The sequence below is a fragment of the Cyrtonyx montezumae genome, unplaced genomic scaffold, assembly GCF_038088225.1.
Source record: "Cyrtonyx montezumae isolate F1298 unplaced genomic scaffold, pur_monq_1.0 scaffold_23, whole genome shotgun sequence".
NCBI lineage: Eukaryota > Metazoa > Chordata > Aves > Galliformes > Odontophoridae > Cyrtonyx > Cyrtonyx montezumae.
Window position 1 is genome coordinate 8,671,123 of NW_027071970.1, and position 24,833 is coordinate 8,695,955.

Genomic DNA, 24,833 nt, shown 5'->3' on the forward strand with positions numbered 1-24,833 from the left:
GGCACGTTCCTCAAGCAGTATCCTCAAATTAAAGTCTTGTTTTTCACCACCTGTTCTTACCTAATCATTATATATAATCTAGTAGAGTTAGGGCGTGATACTGCATGATATTCCAAAGCTGTTTCATGGATAATTTGCTTCAGAGCATGTACAAATATTTACAGTATATTCCCCTAGAGAGCTTTTTGCATCTGTGGATGCTTAAGTTCTCAGTGCAAAGCCAGTTGGTACTTGTAAGGGAACTGTTGTGTCATGGCCTGGACTGATGATGGAGCACCTGGTGGAGGGGGTGGCTGGCCCAGGAAGCACAGGAACAAGCAATTCACCTGTGCTTCATGACTGGAAGGGGTAGACCCAAATGAACTCCCTGGACTCAATTAATTGTTAGCTTAGGAGAATGTCTCCTGAATGAAGGCTGCCCCCTGAGAAGTGTTCCATAGCCAGAGACTTTATCACCAGTTGAGTGAATCGACTTTTTCCTATATAAAGTTATTGATATTCCTAACAACAGATTGCCTGGTATCACAAAGAAGTTATCAGAAGCAATTTCATTGCTTCCAAGGACCTACAGTGCTAAAAGAGCAATGCTGCAACTTTCAACTCGTGTTTCTTCCCCTTGAGGCTACAGCCATGAGAAGTTTTAGGAAAAGAGAGGTTATAATTTGCTTTTACAGACATTTCTGTGGCTGAGTTCCTACTTCAGGCTGAGTGACATTCTAAGAGGTGTGAAATTCTTTCCTGGCTTTGAAAGTACAAAAGGAAAGTCACACACATCACTCATATGCATTAGGGATAGGTGTGTCAGCCTCAGCAGTGGCTCAGAATGGTTTTGGCAGGGGTCATGATGAGTTGGCAGTGGCTGGTGCAGGAGAGGGCTCCGAAGGTGAATGGGGCTTCATTTTGTTTCTTTACTTTTGTGTATGAGGGTCGTGTAAGGGGTTATTTTTTTATCGGTGTCTTTTTGCTTCTATAAAGGTACTTTCACTGATTGCTGTATGTACTCTGAGACAGCTCATATACTCTAATAGTATAGTTTTTGTCTTCTCATAGAGATGTGTGATATTTCCATTTCTGTAGCATTATTTGGTTTTTCTCCACTCCTGAGAAATGAGCTGCATTGCAGCAAGTACAAACAAAGCAAACCTGAGCAGAGGCTTTGGCCAAATCTCAGAAATGAACACTGAGAGAGAGACAGAATAAAACAGCCCTCACTTAACTTCAGAACTACCATGAAGTTCAGTTACGTGGAGCTGAAAAATACGAAGTTACCTTGGCACCTGGCATTCAGCTTTTGCATAAGCTCTGAACTGTAGCCATTATGATTGAATGGATTCAGAAGGGGAAAAAATGCATTATGTGTTCCAGTTTCATTTTTTGGGCATTATTTTTACTAATAGATCTCCTTTCTTAGAAGGACACTCTTGGTTTATTTTTTTCACCTGATATGAGATTTGCAATGTGAAAGGGTCCTTAGGGTAGATGATGCTCTCAAGGCAGAAGAAATAGTGCTTTGATAAGGCTGATTTCGGCACAAGGTTCAACAAACACAAGCTATTTGTTCAGGGCCTCCAGCAGTGATGGTGGTACTGCTCATTGCAAGAATGAGCAATTCTTGTATGGCCTTGTAAAATGAGTCCATAAGCTAGACATTTATGCACGGATTTCCATCACTCTTGTGTAACTGGAGTAGAAAAGTAGCTAGCATAAACTTATCTCAATATCAAGTGTGCATTTCTGAATTCTTGGGATGCTTGCTGGAGCACACTGTGCTTTCCTTCCTGCTCACGTTTTCCTTCCTTGCTGAAGCAGTAACAGGAGTTCATGTGTACTTAGGTTTTGTCCCAGAATAAGTTCACGGGCAGGTAGAGCATCCTGAAGTAGGAGCTTGAAAGTGTTCCCTGGTCTCTTGGTTTTGATGCAGCCAGTGATGCCTATCTAAGTGCTGTAGAGCAAACTGGGTCAGAAAAAAGACTTCAGATTGCCTCCAGCATTTCCTTATGTCTTGTTTAGTCATCTGTGTGCAGAGCACTGGGCATTGGGAAAACCATTCTTAAAGGAGTAATTCTGCCCTTTTACAAGGAACTTGGATGCCTAATTGAGTCCATAAATGTAACTCCCTGATCACTCTCTTAAAGGTTGAATGCAGCAATATTCATGGATTTTCAAGAGAGCAACCTAAAGTTGGAAATGAGCTGCAGCCTGTATTTAAGAAGCCATATTTTCTAACTGATTAGATCTCACTAAGTCTGTGTGGCAGCATACAATCAGTAACAAGCCCAATTCCTATTAGAATACTCTTATTTATGACTGACCAACATACCCTCATCTGTCATCACTTCACTCTTACAATCTGTTTTCTAAATAAAATCATAACTTAACCATATGCTTGACAGAATTATGTAGCAGCTTTAGTGTGTTTATTTTTCACTCTGCTGTATGTATCAGTCTACACTCAGTCTCAAATTCTGTTCTTTATTACTGCTGTAAACTCAACTGGGCCATTTGTATCCTGTGGGCATTAAGAGAACAGCCATTTAGATTCACATTGTCCAGTGACTGAGTATAGGAAGCAGCATTCAAGATCCTTAAGATATGCATTACTTTTCCTTCACTATGATTACAGTTTAAAGGTTTGGGATTTACAGAAAATTGTTTCACAGATCTTTTAGTATACTATTTTATTTTTACGTTTATTGGCAATCAATATTTCACAGGATGAAGCAGAAACAAGTCGTTCGGATGCTAGCTTTCTCTTTGGCTCCTGGCACATCGTGATTTAATCTTTGAAAAATATGTTATCAGCTGATTGGGGGAATTAAAACCTGGCCAGCTGCCATAAGAAACTCAGAAACCAACCACTAAATCGTTGTGCTTTATAGGGAGAAGTCAGCATGAAGTCAAACACTGGATATAAAGGAAGAGAAGAGAATGTATATACTCTAATCCCCCCAAAATGGACTTAATTTCAGATACACGTCAGGATTGCTAGGTATTTCTTATCAGGTGATAACTGCAGTTATTAAACTAAAAGAACGGATTGTCTCAAACCTTAATACAGTCACAGGAAGGGAAAAAAATGATGTTGTATCAAGGTAGGAAATGAGTTCTTGGAACCCCAAACATTCTACTTAGGTGACAGTATTAAAATTAGTCTTACATATGTATTATTTATATTGTTATTAATAAATATTGTATCGAGCAGAACTCAACAACTAATGTTTCTCTATTTAGCGATATAAAGTATAAAAATAGTTTTATAACTGGAGAGATGAATTAATGTAGTGGTGACAACAGTTTTAGAATAATAATGTGCGTATTCATAATATATGTAGTGCCATCTCTTCTACATTCCTTTGTGTATGCAAAGAGCCCCTTCTCTTATGGTAATTATGTGCTTCCTTGCACTGTCAAAAATTGTACTTCTCTTTCATAAGCAGTAATTAGTAACCATGTGGTAAAGTCATCTTCAGTGGTCTAGTAACAAGGCAAGAAGAATGTGGCAACACCATCATAGCAGATCCATTTCTCTGGAGTGCAAACTAGAGATAGGCTGTGAACACTTCTGAAACTGTCAGGGATGGATTGGTGCATCTCACAGGTGAGCTAAGGGTGAAAAAAATAGTTAGGTAAAGGCAGGTTGAAGTGCCACATTTTTATTTAGATGAATGAGTTCAGAGAAGCTTTAGTTCCTTAGGAAAGCTAATAGACATGGTACCTCTCAGGGTGTAAAAAATGAGTGGCTCCTCCTGCTTCCATGGGAAATTTATAAGATCAATTATATGCATCTGTTTGGGAAGATTTATTAAACTTCTTCAGAAGTTTTATAGATGCCTCAAACTACTGGTGAAAATGATGTGTGTTCTGGAAGCAACACAGCTTGTTTTGAGATGCATTATGGATGCTGCAGGTGTTCCCAGCCTTGAATAAATCATTTCAAATATTTTTAACTACCTGTCTAGGAATCTTGAAATGAGAAATGGGCTTAATAAATAATTTATTGTGCAGAACAGGAGCAAATATGTATATTACACCCTTTGATTTCCAAACACATCTTTCTAAGCGAAGCCATGTGATTTAACACACCTTTGCAGTACAGTGCTGTTTCAGTAATGTCTTAAAACAGACTTGTATGCAGTGAACCTGAGCTATCCTCAGTGACCAATGAAATCAACAGGCAGTTTTCTAGCAATACTAATGTCAGCTTTACAACTTGGTGCTCTTGAGTGAAAGCCTTTTTCTGTTCATCTGGTCCAGAGCTGTTTTGCAGGCGCTGTTATCCTATTAGCTAGCACAGTTTTGAAACAGTTCCAGGGTATGTCAACAATAATGGCTAAAATTTCTAAAGGGAATTCTAAGAAAGCCAGAAAGAGAGAAATGGGTTGAGAGCTTCCTTGGCTATGAGTAAATCTCAGTTTTATCAGTTGAATGCTGAATAGAAAAGAATGGAATAGACCAAGAGAAGAAATAATGAAAGTGACATGGAGTTGGTACAGAGAACTCCTGAGTGTAGTGTACAAAAGAGTGTTGAAGTACAAAAGAGGGTTGAAATTTTTTTTTTTTTTGCACAGGTGTAAATTTCATCTGTGTTCCTTGTGAGTTATGTCTTTCTCTGTGACATTGCCATCAGTGGTATTTAGTCTGTTTCATTAGTCCCCTAATTTTGAGAAGAGCACATCTGAAGAACAGTGTAAGCCACTGGTCAGGAGATGCATAGGATGATTATGATAATGCCTCTGATATGTAATATTGTACTGAGTGACAGAGTTTCCAAATTTCAGGACAAACTTAATGAGCATTTGATACCAGATAATTAATTCCAACTGTATATACCACAGCTATTGCCTCCCTGCTAATACAGGTAGGATTTGTTGAATACACTGCTTACGTTTGACTCCCAGGAGCTGTTAATGGCTTTTCTTCCCTTCAGAGTGGGTTTGGTTTTTGACCAGGTGGACTGAAAGTTAATTAGTGCACCATTTGACACTGTGGCAATACATGTGTATATATAGAGTGATAGTTCTGTCAGAAAGTCTCCTAGAGGGAAGGTCTTCAAATTGCCTTCAGGAGGACTTGTCAGATTAAATTGTTGGGGGTTTTGTTTCTAGAGCCCACTATTTTAGTAAATCTCCCCCAGCAGTCACTCTCTGATTTCCAGGCATGCATTTTTGGAAGAGGTAAAAGTTCTTTATTTAGATAAAAAACCTGAGGCTGATTTATAGCCCTTTGTACCCGTATTCTTCCCTACAGTGAAGATGCCCTGCTTGGCTTTGTTCTGTACATGCCATCATTCTGTGTGCCACATCTTGCATGAGGGACCCAGTATGCCCATGATGGTTGTGTATTCCAGCTGATAGCATCTAACATTTGAATAGGAAATGTCCAAATAAAGACGATGACGTGCCAATATTTTTGCTTAGGAAACAACCACTCCAGTCAGACTCCCCATGGAGTAGGCAGAGTGAGTAGGTCATGTTACATGTAGTGACTGGTGGGTTTATTCTGTCCTTTCCCAATATGGCTGTATTGCAGCAAGCAGCTTCTCGATGATGTCAAAAGACATAGGAGATTTTGATTATTGAGATATAGCTGAATTACAAGTTTTGCCATGAATTTTATGCAATCCTAATAGACAATAATCCTAATAGTAAGACAGATTTGTGATGATGATTGCTAAAATATTTATGCCTGACATCTTTATTTCAATGTATTTGCTTGCAAAAGCATTATGTCAACAGAAAAACAGATTTTTCATCAACCTGTTAGCAGCAGCCAGCAGTTCTGCCAACCAGAAAGGTTTTTTTATAATATAAACAATGCTTTGCTTTCCATATCTCCTTACTGAAAAAGGCAGTTCCAAGGGAATCTCAGTAGCCTCAAAGTGGAGGCTGCCACTTGCCTTCTTTCTTTAACAATCTGTTCTATGGCACCTTGGTTTTCCCAAGCCCCACAATGGCCTCGTGTGACTCTGTAGCTCCATTGGAGTCCCCTCCATGACTCTTTCACTGCACTACAGCATGGTGATAAGGAATACATTTAAATGCCAAATACACTTGCCATCCCTCCCCCAACCCTTTGCTTTCTTGGTTGTTGTCATGGCTCACTTGTGCTCTTTGCTTGCAGCACGTGTGTCACATCATCATCAGCTCTCTCACAGCAGGACCCACGGTGGCAGGGGCCGTTGTTTAATTAGTCCCTCTACAAACTGCCTCAAGCTGCAAAGGCAGTTGTTCAAAGGAACGTGTAACGGAGCATGACGCACAGAGCTGCCTTTATTGTGGACTTGAAATAGGCCTTCAAAGAGAACTTTTTCTATAAAGAATCTGTGAAAGGTAGCTCATGAGCTGCTAATTTCAGTGAGGCTGAGAGAGCTGCAGACCTAATTTTTCATGACAGTGTTTATTGATTTGTTTAACTTTGTATTTAGAGTGATTTTTAGAATGATAGCATTATATGCACCTTATGTACAAGGGAATTCCAGCTTTTGATGGAGGCATGTACTTCATGGAAAAGTTACCTGCCTTTCATAGGTTCATAGGTTCATAAGGTTGGAAAGGACCTACGAGATCTAGTCCAACCATCCTCCTATCTTTCCTCTCCCTTAAACTCATTTAAGAAAAAAATATATTTCAAAGAAGGTGAGGGAAACATCCATGTCCCTTCTTTTCACTAATAATCTGGAAATACTTTGATCTGAAGGCTAAGTGAGGATGGGTCAGCTCTGCTCTTGCACTAGAAATCTCCAGAGAAACATTGTGTCTGGGATCTGTGGGATGTGGGTACTTTTCTTTTGAATCAGTGGTTCCACTGCCCCATTGTCATCAATGGCACTATTGTCCTGAGTCTCTTCAGTAAATACGAAACCAAGGTTAACATCTCCCCACTGTGTTAGCTCACTAGATTTTTTTTTTCTTTAAATAATGTGAATTTTAACCTAGTTGTCAAAGTACAGTTGTATTATATTCTGCTAACATCAGTTGTCTGTGATGCTTCAGTTGGTCACAGAAGTAGGTGAGGCTTGTACAGTACATTTCACAGAACAGAACATACTGCATGTCTCAAAGTACCTATTGTGAGGACAAACCTCAGTTGCTACTGATACCTTGTTTGGAAAAGTGATTTTTGTGTATTTTCTTCAATGGATAATATTCAGTCAAATCTAGTTTTTGGTATCGGATTTGACAATTAAGAATTAATGTTCTATTTGCATCCTGAGCATACTTTGAGTCTCTTGTTTGCTCTCACCTACTGTGCTCTGATCTTTTTTTGAACATTAATTTTGGCCACAACGCTGTCAATACCACTGTAAGACTTCCTCCCAAAACAGGTTTGAGTTCTGCAAATCCATTTGGCAGGAGTGCAGAAGTTAATTGATCAGAGAGACGAGGCTTAGCCAGCAGACATAGGGCTTTTACTGGATCTGAATGATGCCTTAATCCCCAGGCAGACTATTAATTTCCTTCTTACTACAACCATATGGGTTTCCCATGCTGAATGGTAGCGTTATGCTCTGTTGTAAAATCCTTACTTTCTAATAGGAGCATGGGGATTCCTGAAACTAGAGCTTACATTTTTTGTGATTTAAGGAATGAGATAAAGTCGATCTCTGATAAACTTACAGTTGAAATCATTTTCCTAGGTCTGTTCTCTGCAGATTCTCTCTGCATCGTGGTTTATTCAGCCTTCTTCTGTTCTGTCTGTCATTTGGCCACTGCATCCATCGTGTTGATGTTTTGGTTGCCTGATGAAGCAGCTTGTTTCCAGGCAGATTTAGTCCACCAGCTGGTGACCAGGAATACAGCTGTTTTCCTACAGAAACAACAGCCTACTGGCCACTCTGCCCAGTCTTCAGGGTGTTAACATTGAGTATGATTTCTATTGGTCTTTTACTGCAGAAGTGGTAATGGCTAATTATTTTTTACAAGTGAGATATGTGTGTTGGCTCAGTAAAACTTCTTAAAACATTTATTCTCAAAAAAGCTATCTGTAAAATCTGTAAAAACTGTAATGTGTTAAAGCTTTGTAACCTCAGACACCAATTTTAACATCAAATAGTATACGTAACATTTTTCTCCTGTAATTCTCACCCAGTCCATATTTTAAGCTTCCATATTTCACCTTATGGCACTTAGCTTTGACCATGGATATGTGGTCACTAGTGTTTTCCTGCACATCAGTTCCACAGTAGATTCATTTGTGGTGAGGAGAATCCTCCACCTCCTTCTTATATTAAAATGCACAAATAGAATGAGTCAATCTATGGAAGTGCATGAAATCTGAGGCTGAGAGAAAGTACAGTTATTAATTTTTCAGAGTTTACACGTGGAGAGGATTACTGGATGCTTTTGTGCTCCTGCAAAATAGCTCTATCATGGAGAGGAACTAACAAGGAGGGTTTTGTGTAATTCTGAGTCATCTCTGTTTCTGCTTACTCGGATCAGCCCAGCCCTCCTCCATGTTTCTTCCCATATGAAAATCAGAACCATAACTGTGCTGTGACACACGCTGGGGTTAACTGCTGCAGCTGGATACAGGCAACGCTGCGTGTACCCTACATTAAGGACAGAATAATTTTGGACAGTGTCATTATTGTATTAATTGAACTCCCTTCTGCATCAGTGGCTGCACTGAGATGTTAGGCTTTGCCTGCAGCAGAACTCCTTGCTGTTATTTAGCAAATGCTGCTTTGGTAGCTACTCGTGCAAATGACACAGAAGTGGTTAAATATGTCAGCATGGAGGTACAGCATACAGCCCCAGATTTTGTGTGTAACAAAAATCACCATTTGATTTGCTTAGTGAATATCTATCTAACACTGATACCAACGCTTTGAAGCAACACAAGCTATTTCTCCTCAAGAATCAGAGCCCTTTAATTATACATTAGTTTACATTTTTTTTTACTATAGACTTGAATCAGTAAACCATAAGTAATGTCATTAGGAATCAGCAAAATTGCTCCCATGAGTGTGGAAACATTTTTGAAAAAGAGTTTGCAGACTCAGGGTTTTTGCAGCCAAGATTATAACGTGCTGCTTTTTTTGCTTCTCTGATGCTGTTCTTTGAACATCTGACATATATGTCATTGAATGAAGGGCAAACACAGCTCATATGGATCCATGTGTCTTTCTTATTAATTTTGGGAAAAGATAATGCCATGGTGCAGCTCACAGTAAATTGCTCCCGTTACCTCCTAGAGGGGTCTGCATGTAGGAAATGGATGAGAGAATTTGTATTTTAAAGTAACTGTATTTGCAATGTCTGTGATGTCCAGAAGATGATTTTGTCTGCAGCTGTGAGAAGTTGCTAGGGAACGCTGCTAACTCATTTTCACTGATCGGTCTTCGTTAGCACTACCAAGGTAATCTTCTCATTCCTTTCTCAGTGATACTGTCATTTCATTTTGCATTAGGATGTGATTTGGAAGTAGCTCAGAACTGTCCCACTTACAGAATTTGAAATAAGCTTTCCAATAATGAATTGATACCACGTCCAAGCACTGCATCCTTCACTAAGACTATGAGTCTCGAATTGTCACAGTTGGAATCTGAAAGGGCAAATTCAGAGCAGGCTCTGATTTCAAAACACAGGTAAACTCAAAGAAACAGTCTTACCACCCTAAGTGGATGAATATCCCAGAGTAACTGCTCTGGATATAGCATGCCCAGATGTCCTCAGAAAGATGAGCTTTTCTCCTGCTTGCTGCAGCTCTAAGTTTCCCAAGAGCCTCAATTGTGGGTTGAATCTGAGTTGTTTTCTCTGTGAGCAGTTCCAGAGCTTTCTTGAGCCACTTAGGGATTGATACACACTGCTGTGGCATCGAGGAATGTATTCCATCTGCTGGCTCAACCTGCAGCAGTTCTGGCAACTCTGGCAGGTACAGCCCCTTCTGATGCCTGAGACTGCACAAGAGCACCAGGCAATTTGTTCCAGTGCTTTTCCATCCTCCTTAGTCATAAAAAGCTTTCTTGATGTGTAAATACCCCTTGTCACAGTGTAATCCCATTGATTCTTGGTAGATACAGAGAATATTTCTGCAACTGTCATCTTTGGAAGACTCATGCTGTGTGGTCCATCAGCCTTCACTTCTTCATTCACTGTGCTCCTAACATTCTCAGCCAATTTAAGTGAATCCAGAGCTCCTTCTCTTGTTGCATGCCTGCTCAGCATAAAAATATATGCACATTCAAACACACACATATACATGTGAAAGTTCATTTAAAAATTGTTCTGCTATTCCTTACTTGGTTTTTCTCAGCCTACAATGGGTAACTGGATAATCCCTCATTGTATGCACCTTGTGCTCTGGATGGCTTTGGGGGCTGCTCACAGCCAGCTTGCCTTGCTTGCTTTGGTAGCTGTTAGCTATCGTTTTCTTCTCCTGTAAAATGAAGTAAATGACACTCTATTTTCTGTGCACAAAATCCCCAGTCATTTGATAAATTCTCACCCCTTTCTTAAAGCGAAGTCTTATTAAAGAACTTGTCTGAAGCACAGGCTGTGCTGTTAGTTGTTTTCCTCATGTCTGGTCAGGAAAGGGAGGAATGTGCTGCATTGTTTTCCTTTTACAAGCAATTTAGAAAGATACATTTCAGACCCTACATCATATTTTGCATTTATTTTGGAAACGGTAGTTGGAAGCAGTCTGTCGGGCTCCCAACCACTTTAAATCAGCAGGCAGTGCTATTCATCTTCGTCTTTCATTTCTGTAAACAAACAGCTTCCTTCTCATACTTGAATACATAAATATTTAGTTTAGTATTGTTACTCATTATTTCGCAGTTTTCCATTCCTGTAGGAAAAAGTGCCACACAGCCTGGAGAGGTGACAGTAAATCACTGCTCCATTACAGTACTCAGTTTGGTGAGGAGTAGCTTGGGGTGAACAAAGTCTGCGGACGCCCTTCTCACCTTGCTCTCAAACCATGAGCCTTAAGACTGTATCTCTCCTTCAGCATCTCCATGCTTGATTCATCATTTGTATTGGTGTATGGCTATAAGCAGGAGCACCAGTTTGTCCATCAACATGATAATACCTCCTTAGAGCAACTCTTCAAAGTAATATTACCAGTTGTAATAACAGTGTCATATCTGTCCTGTTAGTGAGATTTTGCCTGCTGGTAGCCTCCATTTCTATAGTGTCACTTCAGGATACACTGCTGCTATTTTCTTCTTCCTCACTGCTTTGCTACTTATCTGGCATTGCATGCATTCTACAAGATGAAATCAGCAGAAGACTGCTCCAGCCAGGCTGCTGCACACCCATGAAGTATATGAAAAACCTTTTCTTTTGTGTTGGGAGTCCCAGGCTGACAGCAGCTGGGATCCCTAGGGAGGCACATTGCTATTCTTATTACCCTCACAACTTCTAAGGTTTGCTTCCCCAGCTCTGACTCAGGGTTGTTCTACAAGAAAAAGATCCCATTCTGCAGAGCATCAGAAGTTCTGGTTCCTACCGAGAACTGGAGTCTCTCATGACCTGTTTAATAAACACATAGAGGTCAGACTACAGACCGTATGTTTCTTCTTTAAATTGATTTGTAAACGTTCTTCCCATTTAATTCTCCAGGTGCTGGTGTATTTTGCATAATTTAATATGAAATTCCTTTTTTGAAGGCCACAGGCATAAAATCTAAATCTGTGTGCAATGCTTGCATTTATGCATACATCTACAACAGCATGCATGTAAACTATAAGCATCACGGGCAGTTTTTCAAGTCCTAGAGGTACATATTACAGAGATCTATTCCACTTAACTCCTGGCATGCAAAATTCAACTTCTGAATCCTGAATATGTCTTGTGCCCTTGCACTAATTGAAATTTGTTATAAATCCACCTGGACTATATATTATTTTGTAATCTCTCCTTTTGAACGAAGGTGGTTTGGTGTCTGGGTGGAATGTTTTTTTTTCTTCTGAAGTGTTAATTAGATGGGGAACATGTTATACTTTGGAAAAAAAGCTGCATTGCAAACCTGTAGATAAACAGATTGATTTAATTTTAATTTGCTTTCATGGTGATGCATAATGATAACTGGTTTCTGTCTCACTGGGCTGAAAACCACAGACCTTAATAAGAGTGTGTGGGTATATTATACAGCTGTAAATAGCTTATGTTGTGCTAGATCGCTCTCCATAAATTATTCTAACTCCATCAGTATCTCAGGGACTCCCGATCCTCTTCTGCTGTGGATTTTCAATCAGTGAAACTATTAGTGTAACCTGAAGAAACTTTGAGGCATCTTCTGAAAACAACTGACAACACTGGTTTGTACGTGAAGTAGTCAGTGGGGAAAACAAGTGCAGGAAAGCCTTGCAGAAGCCTCTCTGTACATTATATCCTGGCATCCAAATCCTCATTTGTATAAGCTGGGTCAAGGTTGATCTGAAATGAAAAGCTCAATCTTCAGATGGTAGTGTGAAGTCTCTTGATATATGATCTTAATAAACTAAGAATAATTGGCATCAGTCTAAAGGACTGGGTTGCAAGATGTATTTTTCCATATCTGCAATTAGAACAGAACTGGCCCTGAGGTTGCTCAGCAAAATTAAGACTTTGGGAATGGAGGAGGTTGCTGCTAGAGGTGAAATACTGGCATGCAGATGTCCTGTGGCCATTGCTGGGTCAAGATTAGGCTCTGAGCAGGAAAAAAAACCCTGAAGGTAAATAGAAACTTCCTCATTTTATTTCTGAAGAGCTTTTGGCAGACATGGCAATGAGTCAAATCCAGGGCCCACTGAGTGGCAGTGATGTCTGCTCAGTGCCTAGAAGCTCTTGAAAATACACCCCTCTGCAAACAGTTTATCTGCCACCTTCCTGACACCGCTGGTAACAGGATGATAACCAGTGGTAGCACCAGTGTTAATAGTCTCTCTTTTTATTTTTTGCCTTTGCTTTAATGTGGAAAGGAGCTCACTTTCTCAGAAGGAGCGTGAAAAGTTGCTGCAGGTCTTTGCCCTGAGTGCTCGCAGGAATGGAAAGCTGGATTTGATGTAGTGGCTCTAAAACACCTTTGTTTAGAGCTGTTCAGGGGTTGCACTCTGTTTACACGCACTTTGTTTTGGAGTGAACCAACATGTGGTATTTGTGTGGTGCATGCAGGGCACGGTCAGGAGTGAAATGAGGAGGGGGAGCCCTGCCTGTGGCATGCAGTGCCTGTGTGCTCCTTGCCTTTCATCTCTGACATGTCTGGAGGGTGAATTTGTGTGTTCTGGCTCTCTCTCTCCCTTCTCTGTGTTATTTCAAACCAGACACTTTGTCGACAGTATCCCATGGCACTTAGCAGTACACGTGCTGTAAGGCTGTTATTTTTCACCAGCCAGCTGTTCCACTTTATACAACACTTAAGTAACAATTTCACAGCCATTATCAGCCTGCAGTAATGACATGGGCTGAAAGCTAAATGCTAACTCGTTGTAAGCTGCGAAAAGTGGGAGAAGCTAAAATACACTTTGATAAATGGAAAAGGACAATGCCTGCGTTCAAATCAGCCGAGTTGAAGCCTGTTTTATCACAAGAGTAAACAGTGGTTTGTGGATCATATGAGATAGTAATTCCCAATTCTATCTTTATGCACGTGGGGAATGTATTTGCTTGATTTCAGGTGTGATGTATTGGTTGTGGGAGATCCTTCTGCGTTTTTCTTTCTCCCTTCCCTTGCTTTGTGTCCTGTCAGCATTGATGGGTTTTCAGGGACTGGGGGCTCCCAGGGGCTTTGTTTGCTGTGATTGATTTGGGGTAAGGACTGAACTACTTACAAGGCTCAGAACACCGCTCCAGAGGTAAATAACAAGCTCTAGAAACTGCTATGAATATGTTTAGCTAAATAAACTCACTGGGGAAAAAAAATTGAAAAGTTTAGTAAGCCTTTTCTTTCCTCCTCTTTGCCATTGTGAAATCTGGTGGTGGATACAAAATGATCCAGCAACTTTCTGCTGCCCAGCCATGGTATTCTAAGCAAACGTGCAATGAGACATACTTAACTGTTAACCATGAGCAAATACATGAAAAACCTGTGTTATCAGCCCTTTATGTGAATGGCACTTGGGAAATCTCATCAGACTGAACTATGGCTGAACCAAGAGGCTGTCTTATGAGCACTCTCAAGAACAGCTGAAAGGTCGAAGATCCAGCTTGCTCGGTGACAGCCAAGCAATTCAATAAAGCAGATTTTCAAGAAAGTAATTGTGTCCTGACAAGATAGTGTTTGCATCTCAGGTATCTTCAGTTTTATCCGTTGACAACATACCTCTAGTTATTATTAACCCTATTTCATCCAGGCCATCATTTGGTAATTGCTAAGTGCTATAGCTATCATAAAATGGGTGAATAAAATTCTGCAATTCCGCCCACGAGCAACAAACACAGCATCCAGGAAAATGAATTTCCTGGGATCATGGAACTGAAGCTTTAATCCTAAATATAGAGGTATTTTTAACTGATCCTTCCTAAAAGAGGAAAGCTCTCTTTGTGTAGAAACAACAATCTTGTTCTGTTATTGTTTTCGACAAAATTAGAGGTTTGGTTTTATTGGATGACTAAATTAGACCTTATCAAAAGCTCTTCTAAGAATCAGTGACCCATAGGCTGCAATATGGAGTATACTTAAGTATACCTAATAGAAATGTTAGGAATCAGTACTGGGTGGAAGTCACTGGATATTGTGTGTCAAGTGTAAAGAGACATGCCTTGGCTTTCTGGTTTTATGTCCATTTTATTGCTGGTTTGCATTATCATTGTGGCATTTAAAGGAATCCAGACAGAAAAGAGGATGGTATGAGTTACTGTGTCTGTTTGTACACTTATTTTGGTCTGCTTTATAATGCTATTTAAAAAAAGAATGAACAAGAAATTTCATCAGTTACCCAAATTGAGACCCTGCACAGACTTCTCAATTACAGTAAAGTTATTCTATGTATGCCAGCAGGGCAAGGTAGAGTACACAAAGCCCAGGGCTGTGTTCCTGTGCGTGTCCTCACTAGGCACCATACTGTAAAGAAATTCTAGGTATACTTATGTGCAGACCATAGGGGCAGCACATCAGTTACTCAACAGATGTTCTGTCTGCTACATCCACAGTGACTGCCTGCACTGCAAACCTCAGGAGCCAAACGTACAGCACAAACTCAGACGCAAGCAGTCACTCCCTTGCACTGTCACAAGAGGTGTCTGGCTATAAGGGGAATAGATATTGCCTTGTGAGTTGGCTCCATTGGGCCTGTTCAGATGTGTGTGTGCTCAGCTCAGCAGCCCGAATCCCACATTGGCATCTTCCCATTGATCACAATCAGATATTGGAGAGACAGTGACCACGTTACAGACCTAGAAGTATTTCTTAAGCACAGCCGTCTCAGCTTGAAAGGATTTGAGCTACCTATGTTTCCCTTGAAGTGGGAACTGTTTTTCTCTCATGGATCTTAGTTGACACCCAGCAGTTTTTCTCTCTAGAAGTGGAACAGGAAGGTGGGGCTGGACACAGGTCACAGGCACTAGCCAGAGCCATATGCTGAAATGTGTCTCATCCAGATCATCTGGCCTTTTTCCATCTTGCTCTCTTTCTCTATGGTGCCAGGAATGCTGTTCAGTTTCCACTTTTTGACCACTGACCTCTCATCCTAAGGGACATTCAGGGTCTAGGAACTGCACCTGCTTCAAATATATTTTGTAACATTAGCATAGAAACAGCCTGAGCACAGATTGACAGGCTCCCACATTGTCATTTTTCCAGGCATGCAAAAGAAATTATATCTACTGCTGCTGAATTAGTGGTAGAAGAAATATATTCCTTTTTTGTCCAAGGTGGCTGAAGAAATAATTTGTCTTTTTATTCTGAAAATGTCTGTGAAAAGGGGGCAGCAGTTTATTTAAAAAAATAATAATAATTTTAAAAATCTTTTTTTTTTCCTTCAGAATTGAGGATTTGCCATAACACTGAATGGATTTTGTGTATGAGATTTTAAGCAAATACAATTAAACTGTCATTTTCTGACAGTTCACATATGGGGCTCTTTGACCACAATGGACTTTGTTGGTTTTGTAAATGCGTATGAAAACAAAAAGTTAACAACAACTGAAACTCCTAATTCAGCAAACTGGACAACATTACATCCTGGAATAATTCAGCAGTGCCTTGAGATATTTAGTTACAGAAGGGAAGAAAAGGAATTAGGGATTACAACATTGGCTAAGGGGAAGTGAAACAGATATTGCAAAGTATGGATACAGTTCTTTCTGTGTTGATTATTCAAAACCAAAAGCATTGTGCCAGTATATGCCAACTGGAAACCAGTCAAGTCATTGAGGCTGTAACATTTTGTCATACATAGAGGTAGTCTTCCAAAGAAACCACTTCTTTTGGAGAAATAAGAATATTTATTTATAAGTGTTTTTAGCATCAGAACTGAGAGAACAGTTAAACCCAGTAGTACTGAAGGAAAATGAAAACATTTTGTGGATTCAGAAAGTTGTTGGGATTTGAAGAAAAAAATATATAAAATATCTTCTTTAAGTAATACAGAGTGCTGCTGGGAGATTTTGCTTGTACCCTGAGACCTGGCTGGCAGCTCTTCACTCCAGGTATAAGCCCTACAAACAACCTGACTTCATTTTAGGGCACAAATGGTATGTTCTTCTGCTACATAATGAATTATAGTCCAAAAAAGTGGTAACAATCTCAGTGGTGTCCACAGTCTAGCTAGCAGAAAAACACACTGCATCTACTCCACTATTTAGACACTTTTAAAGTTATAAATACCATTAGTTCAGTCTGATTTTTATCTGGATACCATTCCTTTTTAAATGTGAAATGCTTAATTAATTGTCTCATCTCTTTTCTTCGTATTTTTGTCAAACTCTGATGAGCAGTAGCATTTTCTGTGAAGCAGTAAGAAGAAAATGGGGCAGTAAGTAGCAGATCTAGCTGGTGAACTGCACTCTTGTTCCTCCTAGGGCAAAGGTGAAGAAAGGTGTGAATGTTTTCAGCGTAAGAGCCAGCAGCCCATACTTGTGGGATATCAGAGAAAGTGTGGATTATACGGGGAAATATGCACCAGCTGTTATTGTTTGCCAGAGAAAGTCTGCTGCCTCAGAAAACAGGTAGGTCATTTCCAGCATTCTGCCTTTTTAATAACGGATGGCTTTTCCCTTTTCAAAGCATTGTGCCGAGGTTTTAATAAACTTTATTATGGAGAATGATAAAAATGCTTTTGGAAAAGATGAGGCTGTCTTTGTTTTGTAGTGCATTGTAAATTGTACCTCATGCACTTTGAACAAAAATTGTTATTCAGTCTTAATACCCAAAGAAAGTTTTAAAGCTAGCAGGAAATACTGTTTTCAAATAGTATTTAGAAGAATGTGTTTTGTATCTCAGCATTTAGTTGTGACTTGTTTAATCTTTTCCAATTATTTGCTGCCAGGAATTATACCATGAGTAATTATGGGTCTGTTTGGGAATTTATTTACTTACTTTAAAACTTATTCATACCATAACCCTCCCCCCCTGCTTTTTTGTTTGTTTGTTTGTTTTTCCCCATTGAGATCTGTATGAATTTTTTATCTGAAGAAGAATGTAAGTTTTCCATTTTCCATTCCAGCTGTGCAAGGACTTAGCTAGGACTCTGACCTCTCAAACAGCCATCATCTGGCAGGTGGTTGTTCCTATTCTAGTCACAACTGAATGCTTTAGTGAATCAATTTTTACATCATTTTCTGCTGCTTGTCCATTGCTTCTGGAAATGTATGTCAAGTGTGTGTTTACAGGAATCTGGCTGACTGCATACGTATTGTGTTTGGGAAGTTTACCATATAACATGAGAATTCCAATTTTTCAGTGATTTATTTCTGACATTTTACAAAATCTTAGAGGCTTGGTTTTTTTTTAATTTTTATTTTTTAAATAAATATCCTCTGAGTCTAATAAACTTCTCCTTACTAAAACTCAGTTTTAACACAATTTTTTTTCTGTTACAATATTGGTATTTATATCATCTGTTGTCACACATCTGACTAAGTTTTATTGGTTAAAGAGGAGATGTATGTACGTGACAACATCACACCTTCCTATTGCCTAGCACAACCTGTTAGATTCTTTAAAATCCCAATTGAAAACTACATCTATACAGTGTGAATATTTTCACTGACTGAAATGGGCATTGGATCAGAACCAAAGATTATATCAACAATGAGTTTTCCATCACACTTTATCTTGTTGGGTCTGTGGAATGCATTTGCCCAATTTCTCTTCTTCATCAGGAAAATATAATGCAACATCATGGTTGAATCGAAGCTTGACATCTTATTTTCCTTCAGCATTCATAATTCAGAAGCAAGCTCTCAAAATGACCCCATCTTGTATTTTCGTGTGCTGAATATGAGCATGGCTTCATGATTATTAAAAGATAGTGAGCTAGTAAACTTTTTGGAAAGAAATTCAAGAGAAGACACAATCACAGATAATATACATGCAACTCATATTTAACTTCTTATTTCATGGGAGTTCACCATTTGAACTTTCTGTGGGTTTTTGAAGAAAATCACTTCTTCATTGTTTGTAAACAAATGCTATCATCAAACATTTGCAATTCAGTATGATGTTTTCCTCATTAAGTTTAGTCATGCCTGCTTTACTATTCATTTTAGGAAGGAAGATCAAGCATTACACAGGGAAAGAGAGTGTGTTCAGTGTTTTATGGAAAAGAATTTTCCCCAGTTTCAGACGTGTTTGATGATAGTAAATATGCACAAATGTATAACAGTTAAATATTGATGCCTTTAACCAAATTGTTTGCCTGTGTAGATAATTTACAAATTCTATTTGCATATTGTTTAATAATTCTTAAAACTGAGAGATCTGATCACATGAATGCAAAGGTGGCAACGTTAATTACTGAGAAATTCAGTGCTTTCGTGTTTCTGATAATTTTACATGGATCAGAAGATAGTGCTGATAAAGCTAACTTATAGTGACAGGTGTAATTTCACAGATTAAGGAGACACGTGCAAGTGACAAACTTAACCAGGATGCCCAAGTGTTTCTTTATCTAAGTTTGAAATATATCAGTCATTCTATTTGGAGAGGTTTTGGCACCTAAAGCTCGTAGTAACAGGATCAACATATAAATATTATCACAGCCAGCAGGGTGCTTTAGAATGAATATTAACAGCAAATATTATGAGTTTGTAGGAGAATAACTAATTAAGCCCATCTGTTGAATATGATTTGAAGTTCTTAGTGCCTTCCTTGTTATGGATTTGTGACTGTGTTCCAGATTATTGGTGAAGCAATTATGAAGTTCTTCCCAATTCTTCTGATTTCATTCTTAGATGATAATAATTTTGTAGAACTCTAAATCCTGACCCATGATATTATTAAATGGACTTAATAATTATATCATCTGTACAGCTCTTCTGTTCTCCTTTGAGAACTATCTATCTTCCATCTCTATTTCCATGCAGACAACCAAATAGAAAATTGTATGATGTGAATTAATCAGCGAATCAAAAATGTGACTTGGGAAAAATTTAAGCAATGATTGAATCAGGGAGTACGAACCCCAATATGCATCATGCTATACTTTTTCTTTCTGAAGGTGCTTGATATTTGTTCTCCTTAATGAGGTGAAAAGACAGATTGAATACTGCATTTTAAGAATGTTTTCCTTGATTATTCCTGTTTCTCAGAGTTTCTGAAGCAGAGCATACCTGCTTAGCTCTCTAGTGAGGACTGATGAGAGAAAGAATTGGCAAAAATGCAAAGTCTGGATTCGTGCCTGTTCTTCTTGTGTGTTTCCTGTTTGATTGGAGACAGAGCAGTTGCAAAGGATTTGGAAAACTATTAAGGCAGCTAACAATGTAGTCTTACCAGATTTTCCAGTATGCCTAAACCAAATGTTTAGTAATTTCAGAAGTGTGTAAGATATTTTCAAGAACCTTGTTTCCTTCTTTGTAAAATGTTATCAGTATCACTTTCCTATATCTGTAGCTGTGGAGACAGTAAGCAGGAGGCTTTGATGTGATACTAGTGGCTAGAGTGATGCTCTTAATATCTTTTGTGTTTAGATCTCTGAGTACAAATGTTTGTTATTTCTTGAGAGAATAAGTTGTTGCTCTCTGTGCTTGTGGAAGAATGAGACCATTCACCCAGTCAGGTACAAAATAGGCAAAGCTTGGCCTCTACCAAGTAGAATCTCTGTCTGATTACGGCTGTGTACTGTCTTAGCTCCAAATGTAGCTGAATTGTATCATGGATAAGCTTTGCTCACCTTATTGTTGGAAATGTTATAAAGATAACATTTCATCTGATATGTTTCCTGACTGCACTTTTGGGTTATAGCTCTATGATGTTAAAGGACTTATTGGTTTCTTCTGCCAGGACCTAGATGCTGGTCATGCTGTTGGTGGAGAAACTTATTTTGATTGTTAACGACAGGATGATAATTCAATCTATGATAATAGAAACACAATAAGAAATACCAACAATATTTCCTGTACTTTATCCTTCATTTTCTTCCACGTGTCTAATTTTTTTCATGATACTGTATATTAATGTTTAATTTTCTTAAGCTTTATAAAATAAATTAACTCGATGTTAGATAGAAGAGGAGGCAGGAAAACATACAGCACTATTCTTTCTGATTTTCCTGCTCAATACTATAATGTTTTCACCTTAATGCTCTCTATAGTTATCATTTTAAAATCTATTACAGGATCTCACGATAGGTTATTTAACATCTAGCTTTTGTCTTGTAACAGCAGTGAGCTGTTGCCTCATTCTCATATCTGCTGCATTTGCCAGTGCGTTCAACAGATTCAAGAATGCTACAATTCTAAAATGCTTCTGAATGCTTCTGCTTATCGCAACAAAAGCAACAAATGTGGCATAAATTACAGCCTGATAGGCTCAATAATTATATTGTGTCTTGCTGGTGGTCATAACAATGTTTCATACACACAGTTTTATGATTTAGATCACCATTATTTTTTTCCTTGCCATTCATGTGTTCACATGGCTTTACCCTAGCGGTGTGTTATTTCTTGGAAATAAAATTTTCTACTCTTTGGAATTACAGAAATGATGCACACTGGGGCAAATATAAGCTCCAGTGTGAATCACATGAGCTCGTTATCTAGTGATGTTCCCTAATGAGAAATTCATCATTCATAATGAAGAAACTGAAGCAAGAAAAGCACTGTAGAAATCAAGCCCGCCTTCAAATGGGCTACATGCAAGTATAGTATTAAAAATTAGGACAAGCAGGATTGAGGGAAATGTGGAGCTAGTCCGTATGTTTGGGTATTTTTATGGCAAAATATCTTCAAAATATGAAGTGATATGGGAATTTGTGTAATTATGAGCAAAAGAGATTTGTTATTAGCTTTTAGTATTATTAGAGACTGAACAGGTATCTTATGTGGTTCCAAACTTACTTTCTCAGTAATGATTCTATCTGAAAAAATATGCCATTCCCTCAGCATCAATCAATTCAGGCAGATATAATACGTTAATGTTGCTCTGAAATAGCAGAGCTTAACTCCTCTTACACTTTGCAGTTATCTAGCTGTAAAGGCATTTATCCTGGTTAGCTCTGGAGTTTCATATAGTTTCATCTTTTTAAGAGTTTATATTTTGTGATGGTGTGAAAGTACTAGACATCTCAGAAGTCATGCTTATATTTCATATATTTGAAAGCAATTAGTCAAAAAGATTCTATTTCTCATTTTTAAATTTGAATGTGCTCTCTGAGGTAGAGCCCTTTGAGATGTCAAGGCGATATACATTTGTGTGAACCAGTCCTCAGTGCATCGTTCTTTTATGCGTTGACACATCTTTTTTTCATTCTTTTATATATTTTTCAAGAAAAATATTTTATCAAGAAATCCCGTACTTCTGTTGAAGTCATCCTACTCAATGCTAATAACCTAATTTAAAAGAAAGGTCCATAGTTATTAAGGCAAATCAAAAGCTGAAATATTAATGACCAACTATTAGATAAAGGCAGATGCCCCAGATCTGAGTAACTAGGAAGAATAATTGAAGCTTTAGTTACATTCCCATTGTGCCCTTAGCTTCTAAAGGTTGTATTTGGGTCAAAACAGATCAGGGACAGAGAGCCACCTTCTTCAGCAGCAGCCCAGGTTTGGCTGATTTTGTAGGGCTTGAATTCTTGTTGGTGTTGGAGTAGCAAAAGGACATCTCCAATGGTCTGGATAACCTCATGCATATTTAGTATCTTTATTTTTACCCTGGTATTATCCAGCATGATAAATATCATTTTAAACCTGAGGAGGAAAGATTTCCCTTAAGAACCTTAAGGATTCATCATCATCACGCTTGCTCTGTGTTTGCTGTACTTATCACTGGAATCTTTAAAGCCTGAGCAGCCCTGGGGCCCAAAATAACAATTCCACTGGGACAGAAACAGTTTGCAGCCTATTAGAAAGGAAATGGCAACTGAGTAATCTTCTGTCTACTAAAAAAAATCTAATATTGAATGCAAAAATGTGTTTTGCGAAAGTATCTCTGACGGTGCTGTTGATTTTCTGTTCCTGTGAGAATATCTTGTAAGAAGTAATGCTAATTACTCAGAGTAAAATGTTAAAATGAAAATGTGCCAGTAACTGTTGATGTGTGAGGATTCCCATTTTGGGGAATGAAAAAAGGTCAGTCTAGACTAGCTATCACTTATATGTCAACAAAGAGCAATGCGTTTGGATCAGAAGACTAACAGAATTATGTAATTCACTTCAGCATCCCCATAAATTGTTAGGCTAATCCTGAGTAAATTCCAACTGCAAGTACAAAGATGAAGTTCATTGGGCATTTGAGAGACATCAGCTCTGAATCTATAGATTTACTGGATATGGGAATGAGCTAGGATTGCGATATTAAAGATGTATATGTTTATATTTACTGATGATACAGATATAACTTATGCTTTAATTATTTCAAAATTGTCACCTCACAGTTGTTAGTTGCATCTGTGAGGATAGGATAAGGCTGCTGTCCCAGCTTGACAGAGGGATAGAGGGGAATGGGCTGAGCTTTAAAGACAGTTCTGATGGTAATGCATAGAATCACCTATTAGGGTTTATTGGCATGCAGTGAAATGGGGTTACATAGTTGGGCTTAGAATGAATTGCATAGAAGTCGATACCCTGAGCAGGGAGCTGCACTGAGCTAATCACTGAGGCAATGCAGAAGTCAATGGCACACTGTTTTATGAGTCACTGTAACTGGGGAAGCCTTAATAACTTGCCCAAGGTCGCACATGGTGTTGACAGAGTAGCAGCCTTTGTGAGCATTGATTCCACCATGCACACACATTCACAAACATATATTTGTTTAAAAAAAAATCAACAAAAATACCTGCAGTAGGACAGAAAATGAAGGCGTCAGATTCCATGGGCAGAGCTGGCTGTGATCAATGAGTATTCTGAGGAGTGTGTAATGTGATTAATTCCTCCCCCTGCCTGGCATTATGCAGCAACAAGCGGTACTTCCACCTCTTCCACCCCATTCCACCTTCTGCAAATGTTTTCCAGCCTAGAATGTCTTCTAAGATATACATTATTTTTTCTTAGTGTTCTATAGAGCCGCTCTAATATTCTGTGTGATTTCAGTTTGTCTTTTTTTTTTTTAAGGTTCTGAATCTCAATTTGAAATCCTTCCTCATTGTGTATGTATATGAATCATGTTTTATGATATTTTGACACAAATTTGAGTATAGGAAAGCAGAGAAAAGGCATTACATAAAATGTTAGACATAACTACATTTTAGAGCGTATGGGAAACCAGGCTGTTATCTTCTATGTCAAATGAGGGATCCACAAATATTGTCTTGTTCAGATTCCTTGGAAAAGTAAAGGAATATAATGTAAGTTTCCAGTTATCACTGGGAGCTTTTCCAAGCAAGTAGTATAAACAGAATTTCTTATTAGGTATGTTTTAAGATTGGAGTAACTGTGAGTTCTGCTGGTTGGTATTTGATTCAAGACCAGCCTAGGCTGGCTGTGATGTACCCACAGTCCAGCAGTGAATGTAATCATAGATAAAGAACATGTCTATCTCTTAATTTCTGCATTCATCTTGACAATAGGAGGAATAAGAAGGAGATTAGTTGGCTGTGATGTCTTTGTGGTTGAAATTCGCCCTCAGAGAGATGGTTCAAGGATTGCTTGCACTTATGTAAATGTGTATTAGTATTACTCTTAGTTTCAGGGATTATCTGAATAATCGAATGTGCAATTAGCTGAATGGATGACTATCATCTCCATCCTTTCTTGCCATAAATTCTCTAGCATCTTGCAAATGCACATGCTTGTCTTCCCTCAGATTTGTCTGAACTATCTGCAGCATACTTTAAATGTTGACAAGATACATTCAATGTTTTCAAGATACTATCTGTTATATGTTTTTATTTATTGGAAGCTTTCAAAAATATTAGTGTTGTGAACTTCAGCATGAGGCCTGTGGAACAGGATAAATATTCAATTTGTACTGTAGAAAGTGAGACAATATTGCTTTCATCTTTTATTTCTTATACTGCTTTTCTAAATCAACTGTAAAATCGATCCCAAAGCATGTTTCTGTTATACCTTAAAGCAGCAGTCTCCATATGTTCACATATAGTGGTGCTGGCACGTGCAGATGTGCTCTCATCCTGTTTAAAGGTGAAAACCATCACACCACAAGTCCTAGAAACACGTCTGTGTGACATAGAGCAGTGCCACGTGGAGCTAAGTGGGCCAACTCCACCCAGCCCTGCTCACAGTACTTGAGCAAATAGGATTGTATTGCATATTGCATGTCACTGTGGGCTTAGAAGAATGCACAGTGCCATG

The 24,833-nt window shown here is 38.6% G+C and overlaps 1 protein-coding gene across 1 annotated transcript in view; it reads left to right on the forward strand.

Annotated features, from left to right (window-relative positions):
• The window catches only part of LOC136050104 (transmembrane protein 132D-like), a 196,576-nt gene that overhangs the window by 51,870 nt on the left and 119,873 nt on the right, over window positions 1-24,833 (forward strand). Inside the window, exon 4 of the mRNA XM_065738722.1 lies at window positions 16,944-17,090. Coding sequence (XP_065594794.1) covers window positions 16,944-17,090 — 147 coding nt within the window. The remainder of the gene's footprint in view (window positions 1-16,943; window positions 17,091-24,833) is intronic.